This window comes from Crocodylus porosus, unplaced genomic scaffold, assembly GCF_001723895.1.
Source record: "Crocodylus porosus isolate Cpor-Errol unplaced genomic scaffold, CroPor_comp1, whole genome shotgun sequence".
NCBI lineage: Eukaryota > Metazoa > Chordata > Crocodylia > Crocodylidae > Crocodylus > Crocodylus porosus.
This window is the reverse complement of record NW_017728938.1, coordinates 3901212-3918250: the sequence shown is the minus strand read 5'-3', so window position 1 is coordinate 3918250 and position 17039 is coordinate 3901212. Positions and strand designations below refer to the sequence as shown.

The window sequence follows — 17039 nt, the reverse complement described above, 5'->3', positions numbered from 1 at the left end:
ATCTGCACCCCCCAGCCCCTTCCGTCCCCCTTCCACCATAATGGACTTACCAGCTGGAAGTAGCTCTCCATGCTGCCGGATGTGCTCCTTGCTGCCCAGTGCTGTGCTGCAACTGTGTGCAGCATGGGCATTTCTTGGCCAAATTATCAGCCCTATCAGGCTTATATTCGATACAGCCAGTTTTCTTTATATCGGTCCTGATGCAATATCAGACCAATATATCAGTGCATCTCTAATTATTTCTTAAGGTCAACATTTTTATACAGCTTTTCATAGTGATAATCCTTTAAAAAATGCATATACTGCTTATTTCATATATAAAACTCAGCAAGGCATGTAGAAGAGAGAAATTGTACAACAGGCTTTAGCTGTCAACAATATTAAAAATTCACATTAAAAAAATATCAAATTGACTAACCATCTTTGACATTAAAAAAGGAGACTCCAAGCTTATCAAAAGACATCTAAGGACAATTTTATGGAAAGTGGTAGTCTAGATATTTGAAGATGGTAATTTGTGCTCTTTGGAGCAACTGGAATGGTCTAGACAACAATCTGTCACTGCAAAAAATTGAGGTGATAGTGCAAATTAATTATCACATTACAACAATGGCTGCAAACATTGCAAAAAGTTGCAGCAATAGTAGTGAAATATAGAGGTGCACCAATACATTGGTCCAATATCGGCTCAGTACCGATATAAAGAAAACTGACTGCATCAGAAATTGGCCTGATAAGGCTGACAATTTGGTAGATAAATGGCTCATGCATGTGTGCAGCCACAACACAGCACATAGGCAGCGAGGAGCACCTCTGGGCAGCTTGCAGAACGGCATGAAGCCGTTAAGTCTGGTGTGGTGGAAGCGGGAAGGGGAGGGAAGGCATGGGTGGGCGGACAGATCAAGGGCCCCGTGGTAAAGGAAAAGTAGGGTTGGGTCATGGGCAGAGGCTGGGGCAAGCGCTGCCCAGCTGGGGCAGGGTGGGTGGGAGAGGGACAGAGCCACAGTTCGTCCAGGGTGTTTGTCTGGCGATCCATCCAACGCTCACCTGCTCACCTGGCATGGCCTGTTGCTGCTCCCCCCGGTGCTCTGGGGGGGCGGGGGGGGGGAGGGTGTGCCTCTGGATATGCACAGAGTAGGGCATGGTAGGGAGGGGTGGGCCAGATCAGCCTCTTCCTGGCAGTGCAGGATGAGTGGCGGTGGTACTGGGAGAGGGACTGGGGGAGGGGGGGCTAAGGCAAATTTTAGGGTAGCTGCAGCCCCCCACCCCTGTAGCCCCCTCCCAGCACCACCACGGCCAGTCCTGCATGCAGCCCCATCCTCCTAGGAAGAATCTGCCCCATGCAGATCTGGGGGTACACCCCCCCCATGCCTTCCCGGACGATTGGTGGGAGCAGTGGCAGGAGCCGCCGGGCAAATGCCGAATGAGCTGCTAGACTAGCAGCTCCTAGACAAGTGGCACGCAGCAGCAGGAGCTATCCCCTCCACTCCCTGGACGAGCCATGGCCCCATCTACCACCCACCCCTCCCCGGCTGGCAGCACTTGCCCCAGCCCCAGCCCACTCCTCCCTCAGAGTGGGGGTCTTGATCTGCCCCCCCATGCCCCCTCCCCCCACCACACCAGACTTACCAGCTGCACACAGCTCTTCAAGCTGCTGGGATGGTATCAGAAATCAGATTGGTATCAGCTGATATGCCTCCTTAAAAATCAGCCATCCATATCAGCCCCAAAAATCTGTACCAGTACACCCCTAGTGAGATGCATTATACTTTGCTCTAATATTGTTAACAGATTACACTATAATGTAGTATTGCTTCATGGAATACAGTCATTGTAGAAAACTAACAGAAAGTGTGCAGTATTCTCGGCAAGCTGCAAGGCAGAAAACTCTTGTACAAATGAATACCTCCTCAACCAAGAATTTTCCAAGAAAGGATACTTACAGCATATCCTTTCATAACTGTTTCCGGAAGGCCATGGAACACTGCTACCAGATCCTCTTACAGTGCATAATTATAAAAAGGAAAAAAGTGTACCACTTAATACATATAGAAGACAAAATAACCCTGGAAGTATCTGGGACTGTGAACTTCAAGCTTCTATTGGCTTGAGATCTGATACAATACAAATACCAAGAAAAGTCAGAAAAACTTTGTTACCATCATACATTATAAACTGATAATCATACATAATATATCTTGAAAACCTTAGTTTCTTGCAAATTATTTGACCATGGAGAGCCTTCCATCAGTCTGAACTGCCTTAGAAAACTAAGGATCTCCTTAAAATGTATGCATTTATGTATGCACTTATATGTTGCCAAGTACAGCACTAATAAACATAGATTTCCCATCCTCAGAAAACTTTTATATGAGCAAAAAAGACATTTCAGAAAAGCACACTGATGCCAAATTGCTTTTGCTAATATTAAAAGCTGATAAGCCGGTCTTGAAAGTATTGTAAGGCTTTATCTATTTCATGGTGATGTGTGAATGTTACTCTTTTAACAAAATAGCACATCAGGGTATAGCCAGACATAAATACAAAACATTTCAAATTTCATCTCTCTCCCCCTTTTTTTTTTTTTTAAAGTGCTTAGCAGCACTCCGGAGCATCCTAGCCTGCCTGTCCCTGAGAAGCGCTTCTAAGTTGAACCTGTTTCAATCAGGGTCATTTTTTATACATTTATACATTTTGTAACACTAAAACACTGTGAATCATTTATAGGGCTTTAAAGCTGCTTAGCAATAAAAGTCTGTCTATGCCCCCAGCATACAAAAAAGAAAAAATGTTTTTGATTCAAGATAATTAATACAATGATAGTTCTGAGTGTACTCATGCCTCCCATAGTAAAACTTCAAGAGGAAGAAAACTTGGTGAAACCATTTCTAAACAGTCTGTTCTAGGGGTTAGCAATCTACAGCCCATAGGCTGGATACAATCCACCAAGTGATTCTATCCATCCTACATACCTGGGACACTGGCAGCAATTTGGTGGCAAGGGGAACCAGTGGCATTTAGCAGTGGGAAAAGTGGTGGCAGACAGACAACTGATGGCCCCTATTCAGAGCAAAATGGGCTAACTTTGCCTGCCATTCCCAAAAGAAAGTAGACCCTGTTCTGTTCCAAGGGCAGACTGAAAGATAAGCTGTTGATGTGGCTCCCAAACCCCCATTATTTAGTAAACAGGAAATCTGGGCTGTCTGCATTGTTTCCTGAGTCCCCTGTAGCACTTGCCTAAGAGACAGTAGTATGCAGAACATAATGACCATTATTACCTCATTATAGTTATTTTAAAATAATTTATCTTTGTTTCTTATGACTAAGTTGAAAATGACTTCTTTTCCTGTGTAACATAAAACTAGCTGTTCTTAGAAGCAAATGTTTAAGGTTAAAAAAAAACCTGCTTCTTTAAACTTGAGTCCCAATGTGGGTAATTGAAAAAAATCATTATTACTGTTTTGTTTGATGTGTTTGCCTCTCTGATAGCCCTAAGTGTTATGTGATCAGTATCCTTTCCTTTATCCAGAAACTGGTTGCAAAATCCTATTACTGTGTTTGGATTATTGTGACCTGGGATTTAAATTCATATGGATTCTGCTGCATAGTCTGCGCTATTCAGAAACATCCTATCATTTAATTCTACAGAATTTTTTAGATATAGTGCTATTCTCTCCCTTCTGTGAACTGATCTGTCTTTTCTATATGGTCTATGGCCAAGCACTCTAGCAGCCAGCTATTGCAAATGTTGACATTCAGTCACATCGCAGACATGTCCTATCTCAGACATTTTTAGCTCATTTATCTTTGCTCTAAAATGTCTCACGTTATTATATAAACTATATATATGCCTACTTTTATTCACTTCTACTACAGATGTTCTTTTCTCTTCTAGAACGTTACTCTCCAATCTCAACTAGTCCGCTTCTCCAGGGCAGCATAATTATTGTTCTTTTCTCTGTATACCATACAGACAATTCTCCATTGTATTACTAATATTCCTAGCAGGTATTTTTCTTATTGTAAGTGCTTCTACTTTCACTAGTGATGCCAGAGTTTCTATACAGTGGTCAGATAGTGGATTTTATCTTTAGCTTTAAGCTTATTTCTTTTTTTCCTATTTAACAGATATTTTTCAGTATGAACTAACAGAGAGGCTGATTCCCTTCAGTGCCAAGCTCCCTTTCAGTCTTAATGGCTTTTTTCTCAGTACTCCTTCTGTCACTTTCCCTTGTTCACTGTCTGCAGCCTTGTTTAGCAAAAATATCCATATATATGAAGTTCCAGCATGGTTTGTTGGGCTCCATTTATATCGGTGGGAGTTTAAATGTGAAATCTCCGTATGCTACATTGCAAAGCAGTCGCTTAATATAATTCCATCAGTCTACGTCCTTTGGAGCTTTTTTCAGCTAAGAAGGGAGTAACTGAATTTAACAGGATGGCCAGCTGAGTTCTCATTAATGCGTTCAAGTTCTTCTCTCAGTGGGCATCCTGACACAGGTGCTCAAGAAATGTGGATGTGACTAGGGTAAGTTACAAAGGATAATTTGACTTTTCTTCTCTTCGGTGACTTGCACAGAATTCTTTTCTGTACTTTAATTATAACTAATCCTTCCTCCTGCTTAAAGAAAAGTTGTAATAGGGTGATATTTCCTTTGAAAAGGTCAGATCCATGCCCTGAATAAATGTCCATTTTGCTTTTTGTAAATCTTAGCAAGTTTGGAATGTCTTGCTTTCTAAGAACTGATTCTGGACCACGGCAAATTTTTGCTTAAGGTGAACGGCTATGATTACAGACACAAATATAAAATACTGTAAACCCTTTTAGCTCCATCAGAAAGAGGACTCATGTCATCCTCTCTTCACAGTGGGAATGAGCATAGAGGTATAAATCTGGGTAAGCATCCACAGAGAATTATATGAATTACCAGACCTAAAACCAAATTAAAGATGACTACTATAGCCCCACAGATCCACGGTGTTAATCACTGGATCAGACAGTGTCATTTCTGATTTTTTGTATGCTGTCACCCCAAAACAAAGATGTACATCTGTTACACTGATTATTAGCAATTTTTGGCAAACTGACGAAGTTTTAATAGTAATGCAGATACACTGCAATGCATAAATTCCCTCAGATTTAATATCCCCTCTGCTGTTACAAATTAAACAAATCTGACCTAGAATGCATTAAAATACATGCTTCTGCAGTAAGTACTGATTAGTAAGCAGATAGCCCGTCTTTTTAACATTTTTAATCATCTCCATTTATTGCAGAAATGGTACACGCCAAACTCATAAAAAGTGGTATTTGGTATTTCAGTTACCCACAAGCAGATACTTCAACAGTTTGCAAATGCACTGCATTTGAAAGTTTGTCCAAGTCTTGCCTGACCATGCATTTGGTCCAATCAGCTAGGGACAGAAGTCACGCATAAACCAGTTTAAGTGATCAGAAACCAGTTTAAAACTGTAACAGAACAGCAGTTCAGTGCACATAAACTGCTTTCAAAATGGCAGAAACCAGTTTAAAATAAACCTGGATGTAGTATCAGACAACTGGTTTATGTCAAATCAGTTTATGGAACTTGTGTCCCAGATCCCCTTCCGATTCAAGTTAACTCAGAGTCCTCCAGCTTCCCTGGATGCTTTGCAGAACTAGGCTGTGCTGTCTGCTCCAGTGGAGCAGGACTGGCCTTGCACCCCTGCTTTCACATTGCTGAGGCAGTAAAGCTTCTGCTTCCTAGCCTCTGCCTGTGCCTGCCAGCCTGATGGTATAGGGGACAGGGGAACAGACCGCAGGCCCCCCTAGCCCGAGTCTGCACAGCACAAGGAGAGGGAAAGCACCCTCTGTGGGGCTTATCACCTCTTCCCCTCAACTCTACAGACCCTCAGGTTAGGCTGTAATCTTTTTAGACCAGCAATGGGCAAAATGGTGGATCCAGTCAGCAGTGGTTGGGGCCTATTTCCATGGAGACACCAACAACAGCTGTGCTGTGATAGCACGGGGCTGGAGTTTCCATGGAGACTGACTCCAGCAGCACTGGCAGGGCTTGCAGCATGGTGGGCAGCTGCTCTGGGGACAGACAGGGATCTTGTGGCAGTAACAGCATGGGCAGGGGCTGCTGGGAAATGGAGTCTACTGTGGGCTAGATCCAGCCCATGGACTGGACTTTGCCTGCCTCTGCCTTAAATCAACCCTTCAGCTACCTCTGTCTCTGAGTGGCTGGGAGGGGGGGGCACTGAACCCCCGGCTGGGGTCTGCAAGGCAAAGGAAGAGGAAAGCCCCTTCTGCCAGACTTTTCACCCTCCACAGCCTACAGCCCACGAGATTTGCCCTTTTTCAGGTGCTGCAACTGCATGTCTGTTTGCATGAGCGGGATTTCTCACTGTTTTCAAAGTCTTTTCAGCATGTCACAGTAAAACTGCCTGGATGTAGTTTAGTTTAGCTTATCCCAAATTAAAGCATTGCATCCATGGATCTGTTGCGTGCAAACACAAAGGCACTCAAAGACGTGTAATGAGCCTCTTTGTCCACCAGATGGTGGTGCGGCTTTTTTGTAGTTCACCCCTTTGTCCACAAGATGTCAGTTTGAACTGGTGTGATGCGGCAGCCCCATCGCATGGTGGGGGGTACCACAAACCTCCCTTCTTCCTCCTTCCAGCTTGCACTGGGGCCAGACATGCCACTGCCTGCATGAGATGGAGCCATCACACTCCAGCCCAGTCAGGACGGGGACAGCTGTGGCCCCTCTGGCAGGGCTGGGGGTGGGACAGGGGGCTGTGGGTCAGGAGTGAGGGGCACCATCATGGCCCAATGGGCAGGACACTGTAGTTTGGGAGTGAGGGGCACTGGCAGGATTGCCGAGGAGAAGCGGGGGCTGAGGGCAGTGGCACCCCTCTGCAAGTCACACAGAGGGTGGGGAGAAGCTCACACATGGCCACTGCCACCACTCACTGCCCCATGCTGCCGCCTCTCTGCTTCTGACCGTGTACCCTCCCGCTCCTTGTGGCTGCCAGAGGTACATTTCTTAAAAAAGGCTGAAAATCCCTGCCTTAGCCCCACCCTCTCACCAGCTGTATTTGCCTCCAAGGGGCTGGGCCATGGGGGGGAAGGAGGAATCCCCCCTCTGGCACCAGGGGCAGGGATTGGGGGACCCTGCCAGGAACAGAGAACCCCCACTGAGTCTCAGGGATCCAGCCAGCCCTGGGATGGAGGGATGGTTCCCCCTCCTGCCTCTGGGGCAGGGCCAAGCCCTGTGGGACCATACTGAGAGGTGAAGGAGGGAATACCTTATCAGCACCAGGGGCAGGGCTCCAGGACCCTGCAGGGTGTGGGGAACCTCCACTGAGGCTCAGGATCTAGCCAGGCCAGGGCTGGAGGGACTGCTACCCTATGGTGGGGACAGCAAAGGGTTTTGGGATGTGTGATGGGCAGCCAATCAAGGATGAGCCCTGCTTGGCTGCATTTGGGTGCCTTCGACAGCAGCCAGCAGGCTGGGAGGCATGTGCTAGTGCCCCGTATTACTGGTATTGGCCACTGCAGGGGTCTTGTTCCCTTTCCAGTTTCAAAAGTGAATATCAATTCATTTTATTATTGGTTCAATCTATGCAGTTTAGAGAAACCTGCAAAGATTGAATTGATTCAGGCTCCGGCTTTTTCACTGTCTTACTTAGCCATAAAAGGTATCACTCACATCTATTACAGACAACTAATTTCAAATGAATTAAACCAGATGGTACCTAAATGGTAGCTGTACTTACTCGTTCCCCCAATCCAGCCGCACTGTGAGATGTCTCTTGACCTCTCGCACCTGATCCTGTGTCAAGTGACCTGACAGTAACTGTCTACGCAGGTCAATAAGCTCATTCATCACATGGCGCAGTTTGTAGAAAAGATCTACTTTATGCTTCTGTAAAGGTACATTTTGGTGGTAAAGGGAGTTGGGAAGGGGAAGATGGGGGGAGGGGGAGGGAGAGAAAAAGAGAGAGAGAAAGAGATTAAACAGTTAAATAACAAAATTTTAACAAATTTCCCTAGAAAAAAGGAAACTCAGAAATGAACGTTGCTGCTTTAGCAATATGTATCAATGTCACAGGGCTTCCATGAAAAATTAAACACAAACTCCAAACTCCCCATTCACTTTTTCACAGTTTTTCTAGTTCCACATTTTTGCAATTTTATGTCAAAGTGTAATGTATATCTACAATAACTTCTCTTTTAAGTACACATACTTTCCCCCCTTCTGTCCCCCAGAAAAAACTAACACAGGCTCTATTTGTTTTTACTGGAAAGGTAAAACAAGGCTGACTAGCCCAAGCCTGGATCACAACTGGGGACACAGAAACCCAAGACAGGAGGATGGCAGCACCAAATCAAGCCCTAGAAGAGACTCCAAATTTCTAAGGCAGCAGTCAGCAACATTCTCCACTGGCACGCTACAAAAGTCTAACCCAGGTCAAAAGCAAGCTGGTGCTAGGACCTGGTTGTTGCCTTGTTTCCCACTGCCACCTGGCTATGGCACAGCATAGGAAAGATCCCTGCCTGGCTGCAAACACCAGTGAAGCCCCAGCTTCATGGGCCATATCTAATGGCTTCTACAGGTTGGATCTAGCCTGCAGGCTATAGGTTGCTAACCCCTGATTTAAGGTGTTAAAGCTCTTAGGAGCTGGGGCACCAAACTGACGGGTGATTATGCATCAGGGAACTGAAACAATGTCACAGTAAGATAACTTTCTAATAACAAGGCCAGATGGGGCTGGAATGCTGCCTACACCAGTTCAGCAGAGTAACTAATGGATGATAGCCCCGGAGTACAGTATACACATGACTGAATTCACACCACATCCATTTGGGTCTTTGTTCTGATGTATGCTTGAGGGTAAAATACATTCAAACCAATTAAAATTGACTTACAGACATTTATGAGATGGCAGGACTCTGGCACTACTCTCACCCTAGTCAAATCCTGTGTGAATATCCATTGCAGGTGCTGGTAAACTAGAAGATGTGGGTCAAGATCCTTGTGAAGAACCAAGCCAAGATGCCTGTGGCCTGATCCAGTATAAACACCAAAAATATGCTGGGATCCTAATACTAGAGATGCCACAGGATACAGGCCACCCCCGCTTAACGCTGTTTCACTCAGTGCTATTTCACTATAGCGCTCATTTTACATTGATACCCAATTCTACTTAGCAAGTGCCCTTATAACACTCACAGGCATCATACAGCTGGCACTTAAACTGACACTAGTCCTGGCAGCCCTGATTTTGGTGGCTTTAGAGAGTGAAAAGTGAAAGTGAAAGTTGGTTTCACTTAACACTCAGTTTTTCAGGAGCCAATTAAAAGTGCTAAGTGGGGGTTGCTGCTTTTGATGTGTAGTCAGAGAATTATAGAAAATTAGGGTTGGAAAGGACCTCAGGAGCTCATCTAGCCCAAACCCCTGTTCAAAGCACAACCATGCTAACTAGGTCATTCCAGACCAAGCTTTGTCTAGCTGGGTCTTAAAAACCTCCAAGGATGGAGATTCTACCACCTCGCTGGGTAACCTGTTCCAATGCTTTACTACCCTTCTAGTAAGAATGTTTTTTCCTAATATCCAACCTAAGCTTCCCTTGCTGCAACATGAGACCATTGCTCCTTATACTGTCATCACTGAGAACAGTCTGGCCCAGTGGTGGGCAATTATTTGGGCCCACGGGCCACATAGGCAGTTCTGAGGAACTGCCATGAACTGGTCAGCACCTTCCCTCCCAAGCAACAGACTGAAGCCTGTGTGCTACCATCAATAGTGCACAGCCCTGTGATGCTGGTGGGGACCTGCATGCACAGCCCCAATCCCAGACCAAACTATGCCCACTCTAAACTCTGCCCGGTGGAGCAGAGCAGCTGTGGATTAGCCAGAAGCCGCACACACAGCCCTGACCTGACCTGTGCTGCACCTGCTCCAGACTTCCCAGCCATGCTGAGCAGCGGCAGCAGCAGCTGGGCTCCCCCTGGAGCAGCCCTGTGCAGCTTGGAGCTGGCTGCTTGGGAGACAGGCAGCACCCCTGCTTGATCCCCAGAGGAGCCAGCTCCATGCTGCACAGAGCTGTTCTGGGAGGTGGGCAGGCTGGGAACCCAAGCAAGACAGCTGCTGGCAAGCCCCATGTCCCACTTCTTGGCAGAAGGCTCGCTAGTAGCTGCCCCAGAAGTAGGACAGCACCCAGCAAACCACCCTACCTAGCAGGGGGCTTCGCTAGCAGCTGTGCATCTTGATGGGCATGGGGCCAGGAGAGCTCTGCCCACTGCAGCTGTCTTCTGGCCTGGGGCACATCAGGTCCCCTCCCAATATGCATGGGGCCAGGAGACAGCTGCCACTGCAATCAGCAGAGCTCCCCTGGCTCTAAGCGCATTGGGACCACCCCATACCCCTTGCCAGCCTTGAAGCTAGCACCCAGTGGAGCCTGAGCTACTTCTGGTTTCTGCAGGCAGGCAGAGCAGGGCAGGAGCAGCTCTGTACCAGGCTGCTCCTGTTGGGAGAAAATTTGCTCCCAACAGGGAGCACATGTAGACATGCTTCTGGGGAAGACTTACTACTCAGTAAGCCTAATGCAAATTAATAGCATGTGTAGACATGGCCATTGAGCCATTGATTAGCACTCTCTGAGCCCAAATATCCAGCCAGTTTTCTATCTAGCTTACTGTCCATTCATCCAACCCACACCTCCTTAGCTTGCTTGCAAGAATGTTGTGGGAGACTGTATCAAAAGCCTTGTTAAAGTCAAGGTATATCACATCCATTTTTTCACCATGCATCCACAGAACCCATCATCTTGTCATAGTGAGAATCAGGTTGGTCAGGCATGACTTGCCCTTGGTGAATCCATGCTGACTGTTCCTAATCACCTCCTATATTCATTTCTGAAGCCTGACCAGGTAAGCCATGGAAGCTGCTCCCTGACCAGCACATTAGAAAAGTGCTCTGAAACCAAACTCCACTGGGAAATGAGACTACGGCTGGTGAAAAATACTGCCAACTTTAGCGATGTCACGGAATGGGAAAAGCCCAAGAAACTTGTAAAGTAGCTTCTTGGAGGAAACAAAAGAAAGATGTAACTAGGAGAGAGTGGGGAATGTATAAGTGCACACTGATCTGTAAAAATGTGGTGAATTTGAGGCAAGTAGGGAAAGAATGCATTACTCACTCTCTTCAAACTGTAGGGAGCAAGGGGGTTCACTGACATCACAAATAGCACAAACTCAATAGGGCAGAGAGTCAGTCAACTGCCTCCCTTTCTCAGATAACAATGGACCTCTTAGGAGACAGAGAGAATGGAACTTGGCTCTAGGGAAGGTTGAATTGTTAAACAGAGTCTGATCATCACTAAGCCCCAATGTAGACAGAATGCCAAGGAAAGGAAAAAGGAAAAGAGAGATGCACTTCAAGCAACATGTACCATCATCATTGCTTCCAGATTTCTAATAATAAATATCATGGGGGGGGTATTATACCTTAGTATAAAATGAGGGGCCAGACACTATGCTAGACCTCTGTGTCACATTTTAAAAGGTATTTTCTGAAACTGGTAAAACAGTTGGCCTGACTGCTGGTAATATTTTGTTCCCTTGGAGATATTTATTAGTTTAAAAAATGTATTTTTCCACAGCACTAGTTGTTAAGGTATTTAAAAAAAACCAAAAATTCATATGTATGCATAAATTTTATTAAACTATATCAAATTATTTTGAAGCCAACAAATACAGATTTTGGCTAACAATATATGAGTCATGCTAATACTGAACAAAAAAAAGTCAAACTATTAATTCTTCCCCCAAAAACTACAGAAGCCTCTTCTTCATAGGTGTACCATTTAATATGAAAATAAACAAGATTTTAAACAAAATACAGCAGGTTCTCTTATCAAATATAATCAAGAAAACAGCCCAAACATTTCCAATCAATTATGGGCCCATATGGCATCATCATTTCTATCACTTCATCATTGTTGCTGGCTGTACTTTCTGGTTGAGTGAACTGGTTCGCAATCATGAGTATTCTAGATCCACTTCACAAAGAACTGGTCCTTAGATTCACAGTGTCAAGGGTCACAATTATCAATATGCCATGGGGTTTGAGGGTACAGCAAAGCAAATTATAGGAATGCTGATGGAAAACTTTTAGGGAGAGGAAAACACAAGTTTCTCAGGGTACGGACACATACACCATATTTAACTGAATTTAAGATCACTTTGAATTTAAGATCACCCCTCCCGTAATTAGATTTTACATATGGAAAATTTTAAAATGTTATAATTTCCCTGGTATAGACTACAATTATTGGAGGGTCATCTTAAATTTGTCTCCCAACTGTTACAGTGGTGAAGCAGCAGCAAGGGGGCAGGCAAATCTGGTGGCTCCCACCATGGTGCCTGTACCCCCTGCCACCAACATCCCTGTGCTTGGTCCCCACAGTCTTTGTCTACTTTCTCCCCCAACTCCCCATAGCCTCTGCCCCTCCCTCCCCCCTCACCTTACTGTAAGACAGCTCCTGCTCCATTCCTTCCAGGAGCATGGAGCACATGGAAGTGTGGCTCCTGCCTGGCCATGCAGCAGCATGTCAGGGCTAGAGCTGCACCACTACTCACTGGCTGGATAGGAGACATAGTTTCCAAGTGTTCTGGGTCTCTGGAGTGAATGGATCCAGTGCTCGAGCTGCACTTGCCTGACAGTAAGGTGGGGAAGAGGGCAGGCAGACTGGGAGGCAGGCAGCTGCTGCAGCTCTGACTCTGGCCCAACACAGGCTCAGGGCCAGAGTCAGAACCAAAGCAGCTGCCTGCCCACCCCATCTTGTACTCAAACCCCCATGCTGAATGGGGAAAAAATGCTCATCATGGATTCAAGTAAATATGGTATGTTTCAAGCCATTTCAAAAGGTGAATGCTTCAAAAAGGGCAGCAGCTATTGTGTTCTAATTGTTATGCGTGAATGAACTGAGACAATTAAAAATGGCAACATCATTCTTATCATCAAGACTACTTCATCCAGGGTTAACGTTGGAGTGGTTTTGCAGTACGTAATCTGAACTGTTCTTGGCTTATTCACACATAGCAATGAGAACATAGCAGCTCCCTTTCTGAAATGTTCCCCCTTCTGTACATGTGCCCACACCTTCAGCTACCACCAGCTAGCATCCAAGCAATATTCCATGTCATCCCTTACCCCCTGGCCTTTCTTGCCTAGTCATAAGAACTTAAGAAGTGCCATGCTGGGTCAGAACCAGACCACAGTGGTAGGAGTGGATGCCACTCTTCACTCCAGACCTAGCTCAGATCTAAGGAACAAGGTAGATCTAGAGCAGGGGTCAGCAGCCTTTTCCAGCATGGGCGCCAGAATGCCCCAGCTCAAGTCTGAAGAAGGTGGGTGCTGGCTATGAATGCTGTGAAAGCTTGGACAGTGTCTCTGCACAAAAATGCAAGACAGTGACTTGGGCAAGACTGGGTTGAGGTAACAAGCCTGCCACAAAGAAAATCAAACTCCACTAACGGCTTGCAATGCATTAGGTGTAAAAGGGACTGGAGCTTGCGGTACTCAATACCATACCCATGCCATAAGCATGATAACGGCCTCAACCCTAAAAAATAAAAGTGACGGTTAAAATTGTTGGCAGAGACCTGACAGTTATCACATGTGTATCTCCAAGCTAAGAAAGCAAGAGAAAAGGCTGAGTCAGTATAACTAAAGGCGGCAAGGAAACTACATATACATTTAAATTGAACCAGCAACTAAAGAAGACAAAAGATTAAATATACATTTCAAGCAAAACCTATAAAGATGCATTAAATATAGGAAAAATGTCCTGTACATGGCATCCTCCCAGTTCTCAAAACAGGCATCCAATGTCTAAGGTGTTACAAATCTCTCAATTATTCAATATATGCCTGGAGTTTTGTAAATAGACCATCACTGGTACAAGCTACTGCCATTTTCCCCCACTGATAAACAAATATCCAAAGACAGTTCTGGTAGCCAATGCCTCTAGATATCCTGTTTGACCACTCAAGCCCCAACACATTTAATTGCCAAACTAGTCAAAGGCTACAAGAAATGCAAGTCTTCACGCCTAGACAAATCCAAAAACAGGAGCCAGGTAATTTAACAATTGTAATATGGTGGTCACCCTTTCCTTCCCTGTTTTGATAGGACTTTAATTGGCTAGCCATCAAGGAAACATGCTTTGAAGCTCTACAATTAAACAGTATAAGGCAAAACAGAACTACTAGCGAGGTGTGCAGTCTAGGAAAGATCAAGCAGCCATACTGTACCCAGGCCACGAGTAAAGGATGCAAGACTGAACCAGTTTCCCTGCCTGTATTGGTAAGAAAACACTACTGCAGCTAAATATTAGGGTTGCGTGAGGCTTTGGACAGAGCTTCAGATCCGGAGAAGCTTCGGACGCTTCGGGGTCCAAGCAGAATATCCGGGTCGACGCGCTGCCTCATTCAGCTTTCCGAAGAGCCACCTTCAAGATCCAGCCATAGAGTATAATGGGGAAACAATAAAATACCTATAACTTTGTTGTTTTTTGTCCAATTTGGATGAAATTTTCAGGGTGGTAGACTCTGCAGAGAGGATGGAACCTGCCAAGTTTCAAGAAGATCAGTACAGGCATTTGGGGGGAACAACACCCCAAATTATTGAAAGCAAAACTCATGTCACGTATAGGTGTTACAACATAGTGGGGTGAAAACTACAGGAGTGGTAGCTCTTACTGAGGCCACAAAGCCTGCCAAGTTTCAAGAAGATCGTTCAGGGGTTTGGGGGGAACTGCCCCTCAGGCTGCGGACAAGCAGAACTGGTGCCATGGGTGCTGTGGGACTGACTGTGTCTGTCCTGGGGCAGGGAGGGGAGAAACTGCTGCAGGCCTGGCTGCTCAGCCGCTGTGTTCCCAGTTACCAGTCAATCAGCCATGATTCACTCGGGGACCAGGGACTCAGGGACCAGCTCAATACACTGGACCTAGCTACTCCATAATGACTTAACGAGCATCAGTTAGCACCTACAAAACCAGGCTAAGGAGAGGAAAGAATCAGTACAGACAATCAAATGTCCCAAGACAGGCACGTCTTGGCAACCCCAGGACCCCCCTGCACCAATCTCCTTCACAGCTGGCAGGCATCACAACAGGGGCCACCATCCCTGCAGCTGTCACGCCGCTGCACCTGAACACACATAGAGTCACCCATGGCACAAGTTTTGCTTGTCCGCAGCTTGAGATGCACTTCCCCCAAATCCCTGCACCTATCTCCTTGAAACTTGGCAGGCTTTGTGGCCTCAGTAAGAGCTACCACTCCTGTGGTTTTGCCCCTTCGTGTGGTGTAACACAGCTGTGATATGAGTTTGGCTTTCAAGAATTTGGGGTACAGTTCCCCCCAAACCCCTGCAACAATCTGATTGAAGCACGGCAGGTTTCATGCTCTCAGCAGAGGCTACCATCCCTGCAAGTTTCATCCGAATTGGACAAAAAACAACAAAGTTATAAATATTCCACTGATTCCCTCATTATACCCTATGGCCAGATCTCCGAGGTGGCTCCAAAGCTTCAGCCGGATTGAGGCGGAAACCTGGTCCAGAGCTCCAGATCGGATCATGGCCATCTGAAGCAGCCAGATCCGAAGCCGGATTGGATCACTGCCAACTCGCACAGGCCTACTAAATATGTACTAGGACTTTCTGTAACCGCTCATTTTATATTGGGAAAGAGTCTTTTTCGGTCATTTAGTTTTGTAGCTTGTTGGTAGTTATTAAAGCAAGCCTTTGTGCCATTAATCAACTGAGTCTTGTGTCAATTCCTCAACCTGTTTTTAAGTGCAACAGTGGGCACTAGGACCTGACTACTTCAGTTACTCTCTCTGTCCCCCAGCTGTAGTGCAGCTCAGAGAGAGTTCCCTTTCCACCAGAACTGCAGGCATCAGACTGCAGCATTCCCATAATCTGCCTTGATGTGTCCACAGACTCCACAATGGCTTAAACATTTCTGGAAAATTGCTCACGCCTGGCCAGTGATATCTCACACTTGACTATGCAGCAGTCCTGATGGTACTCTGTATATGTATGTCAGTTCTCTGCAGCCACCATTCTCCTCCCCAGCAATGCAGTCAGGTCTACAAGCATCTTTTCCTTGTTCTTCTTTTTCCTAGTCCTCAGCCTGGGACCTGGCTGAGCTTCAGTCTTAGGCTGTGACCCTGGGACCTCACAAATAGTAGCTGCAGTGGGAGCAGCAGTAACTGCAGGTGTTGATCCTGTAAAGAGATACAAAAGAAATCCTCGTTCAACTTGTGTGACTTAAATTATGCACTCCCAAATAAGTTTTTGCTATCCATTTTGGGAGCCTTTTTATATTTGTTCTAGACTCCCAAGATGGTAGGTACACATTCTTTGAAGATCAAGAATAGGGAACTGCGTCCCTCTGTCACACCCAGACATTCAGGGTGTCCCTTGGTGACCCCAAGGTAACAGGTTAACCTTTAGAGGCTGTCCCTGCTTTGGGATGCCATAAGACTTGTTCCAAATATTTGGGGTGGGAGATGGCAGGGGACCCAAAAGCCAATGCTCTGAAAAATCTCCTCAATTTTGCAGGCTCCCACTATTTTCAAGGATCTTGCCTTCCTACATGTGTCATCAGCAAGGTGACAAGAGTAGCATGCTATAGTGGTGGGAAGTCCTTCAGACTATATTCTTGTACTGCTGCAGAGACAGTGCTGCCTAACAACCCTGCCAAATGGAAGGGCAAGGTGACTAACGGAGAAAATGCATTCTGGTGAAAAGGGCATTGCCTTTTGACATCAGAACAAGGTTGCATGAGGACTTCCTAAAGAAATGTTACTATCTTGCACTCAGAGACTGGGGATTAACAAGGCGCTCCATGCATTTCTTCCTGAAACAACCATCTCATTTATGCCCAGGGGAGGAGTCTCCCCCATCCCTGCTGAACCCAGGATGTCCTACTGCTCACTGGGTGTGTCTACATGAGAAGCTACTGTACAGTGGTTACTG

The 17039-nt window shown here is 45.8% G+C and overlaps 1 protein-coding gene across 1 annotated transcript in view; it reads right to left on the bottom strand.

The window, feature by feature from the left end:
• DOCK3 (dedicator of cytokinesis 3) overlaps positions 1-17039 on the bottom strand; it is a 551204-nt gene that overhangs the window by 332590 nt on the left and 201575 nt on the right. Inside the window, exon 6 of the mRNA XM_019547385.1 lies at positions 7765-7913. Coding sequence (XP_019402930.1) covers positions 7765-7913 — 149 coding nt within the window. The remainder of the gene's footprint in view (positions 1-7764; positions 7914-17039) is intronic.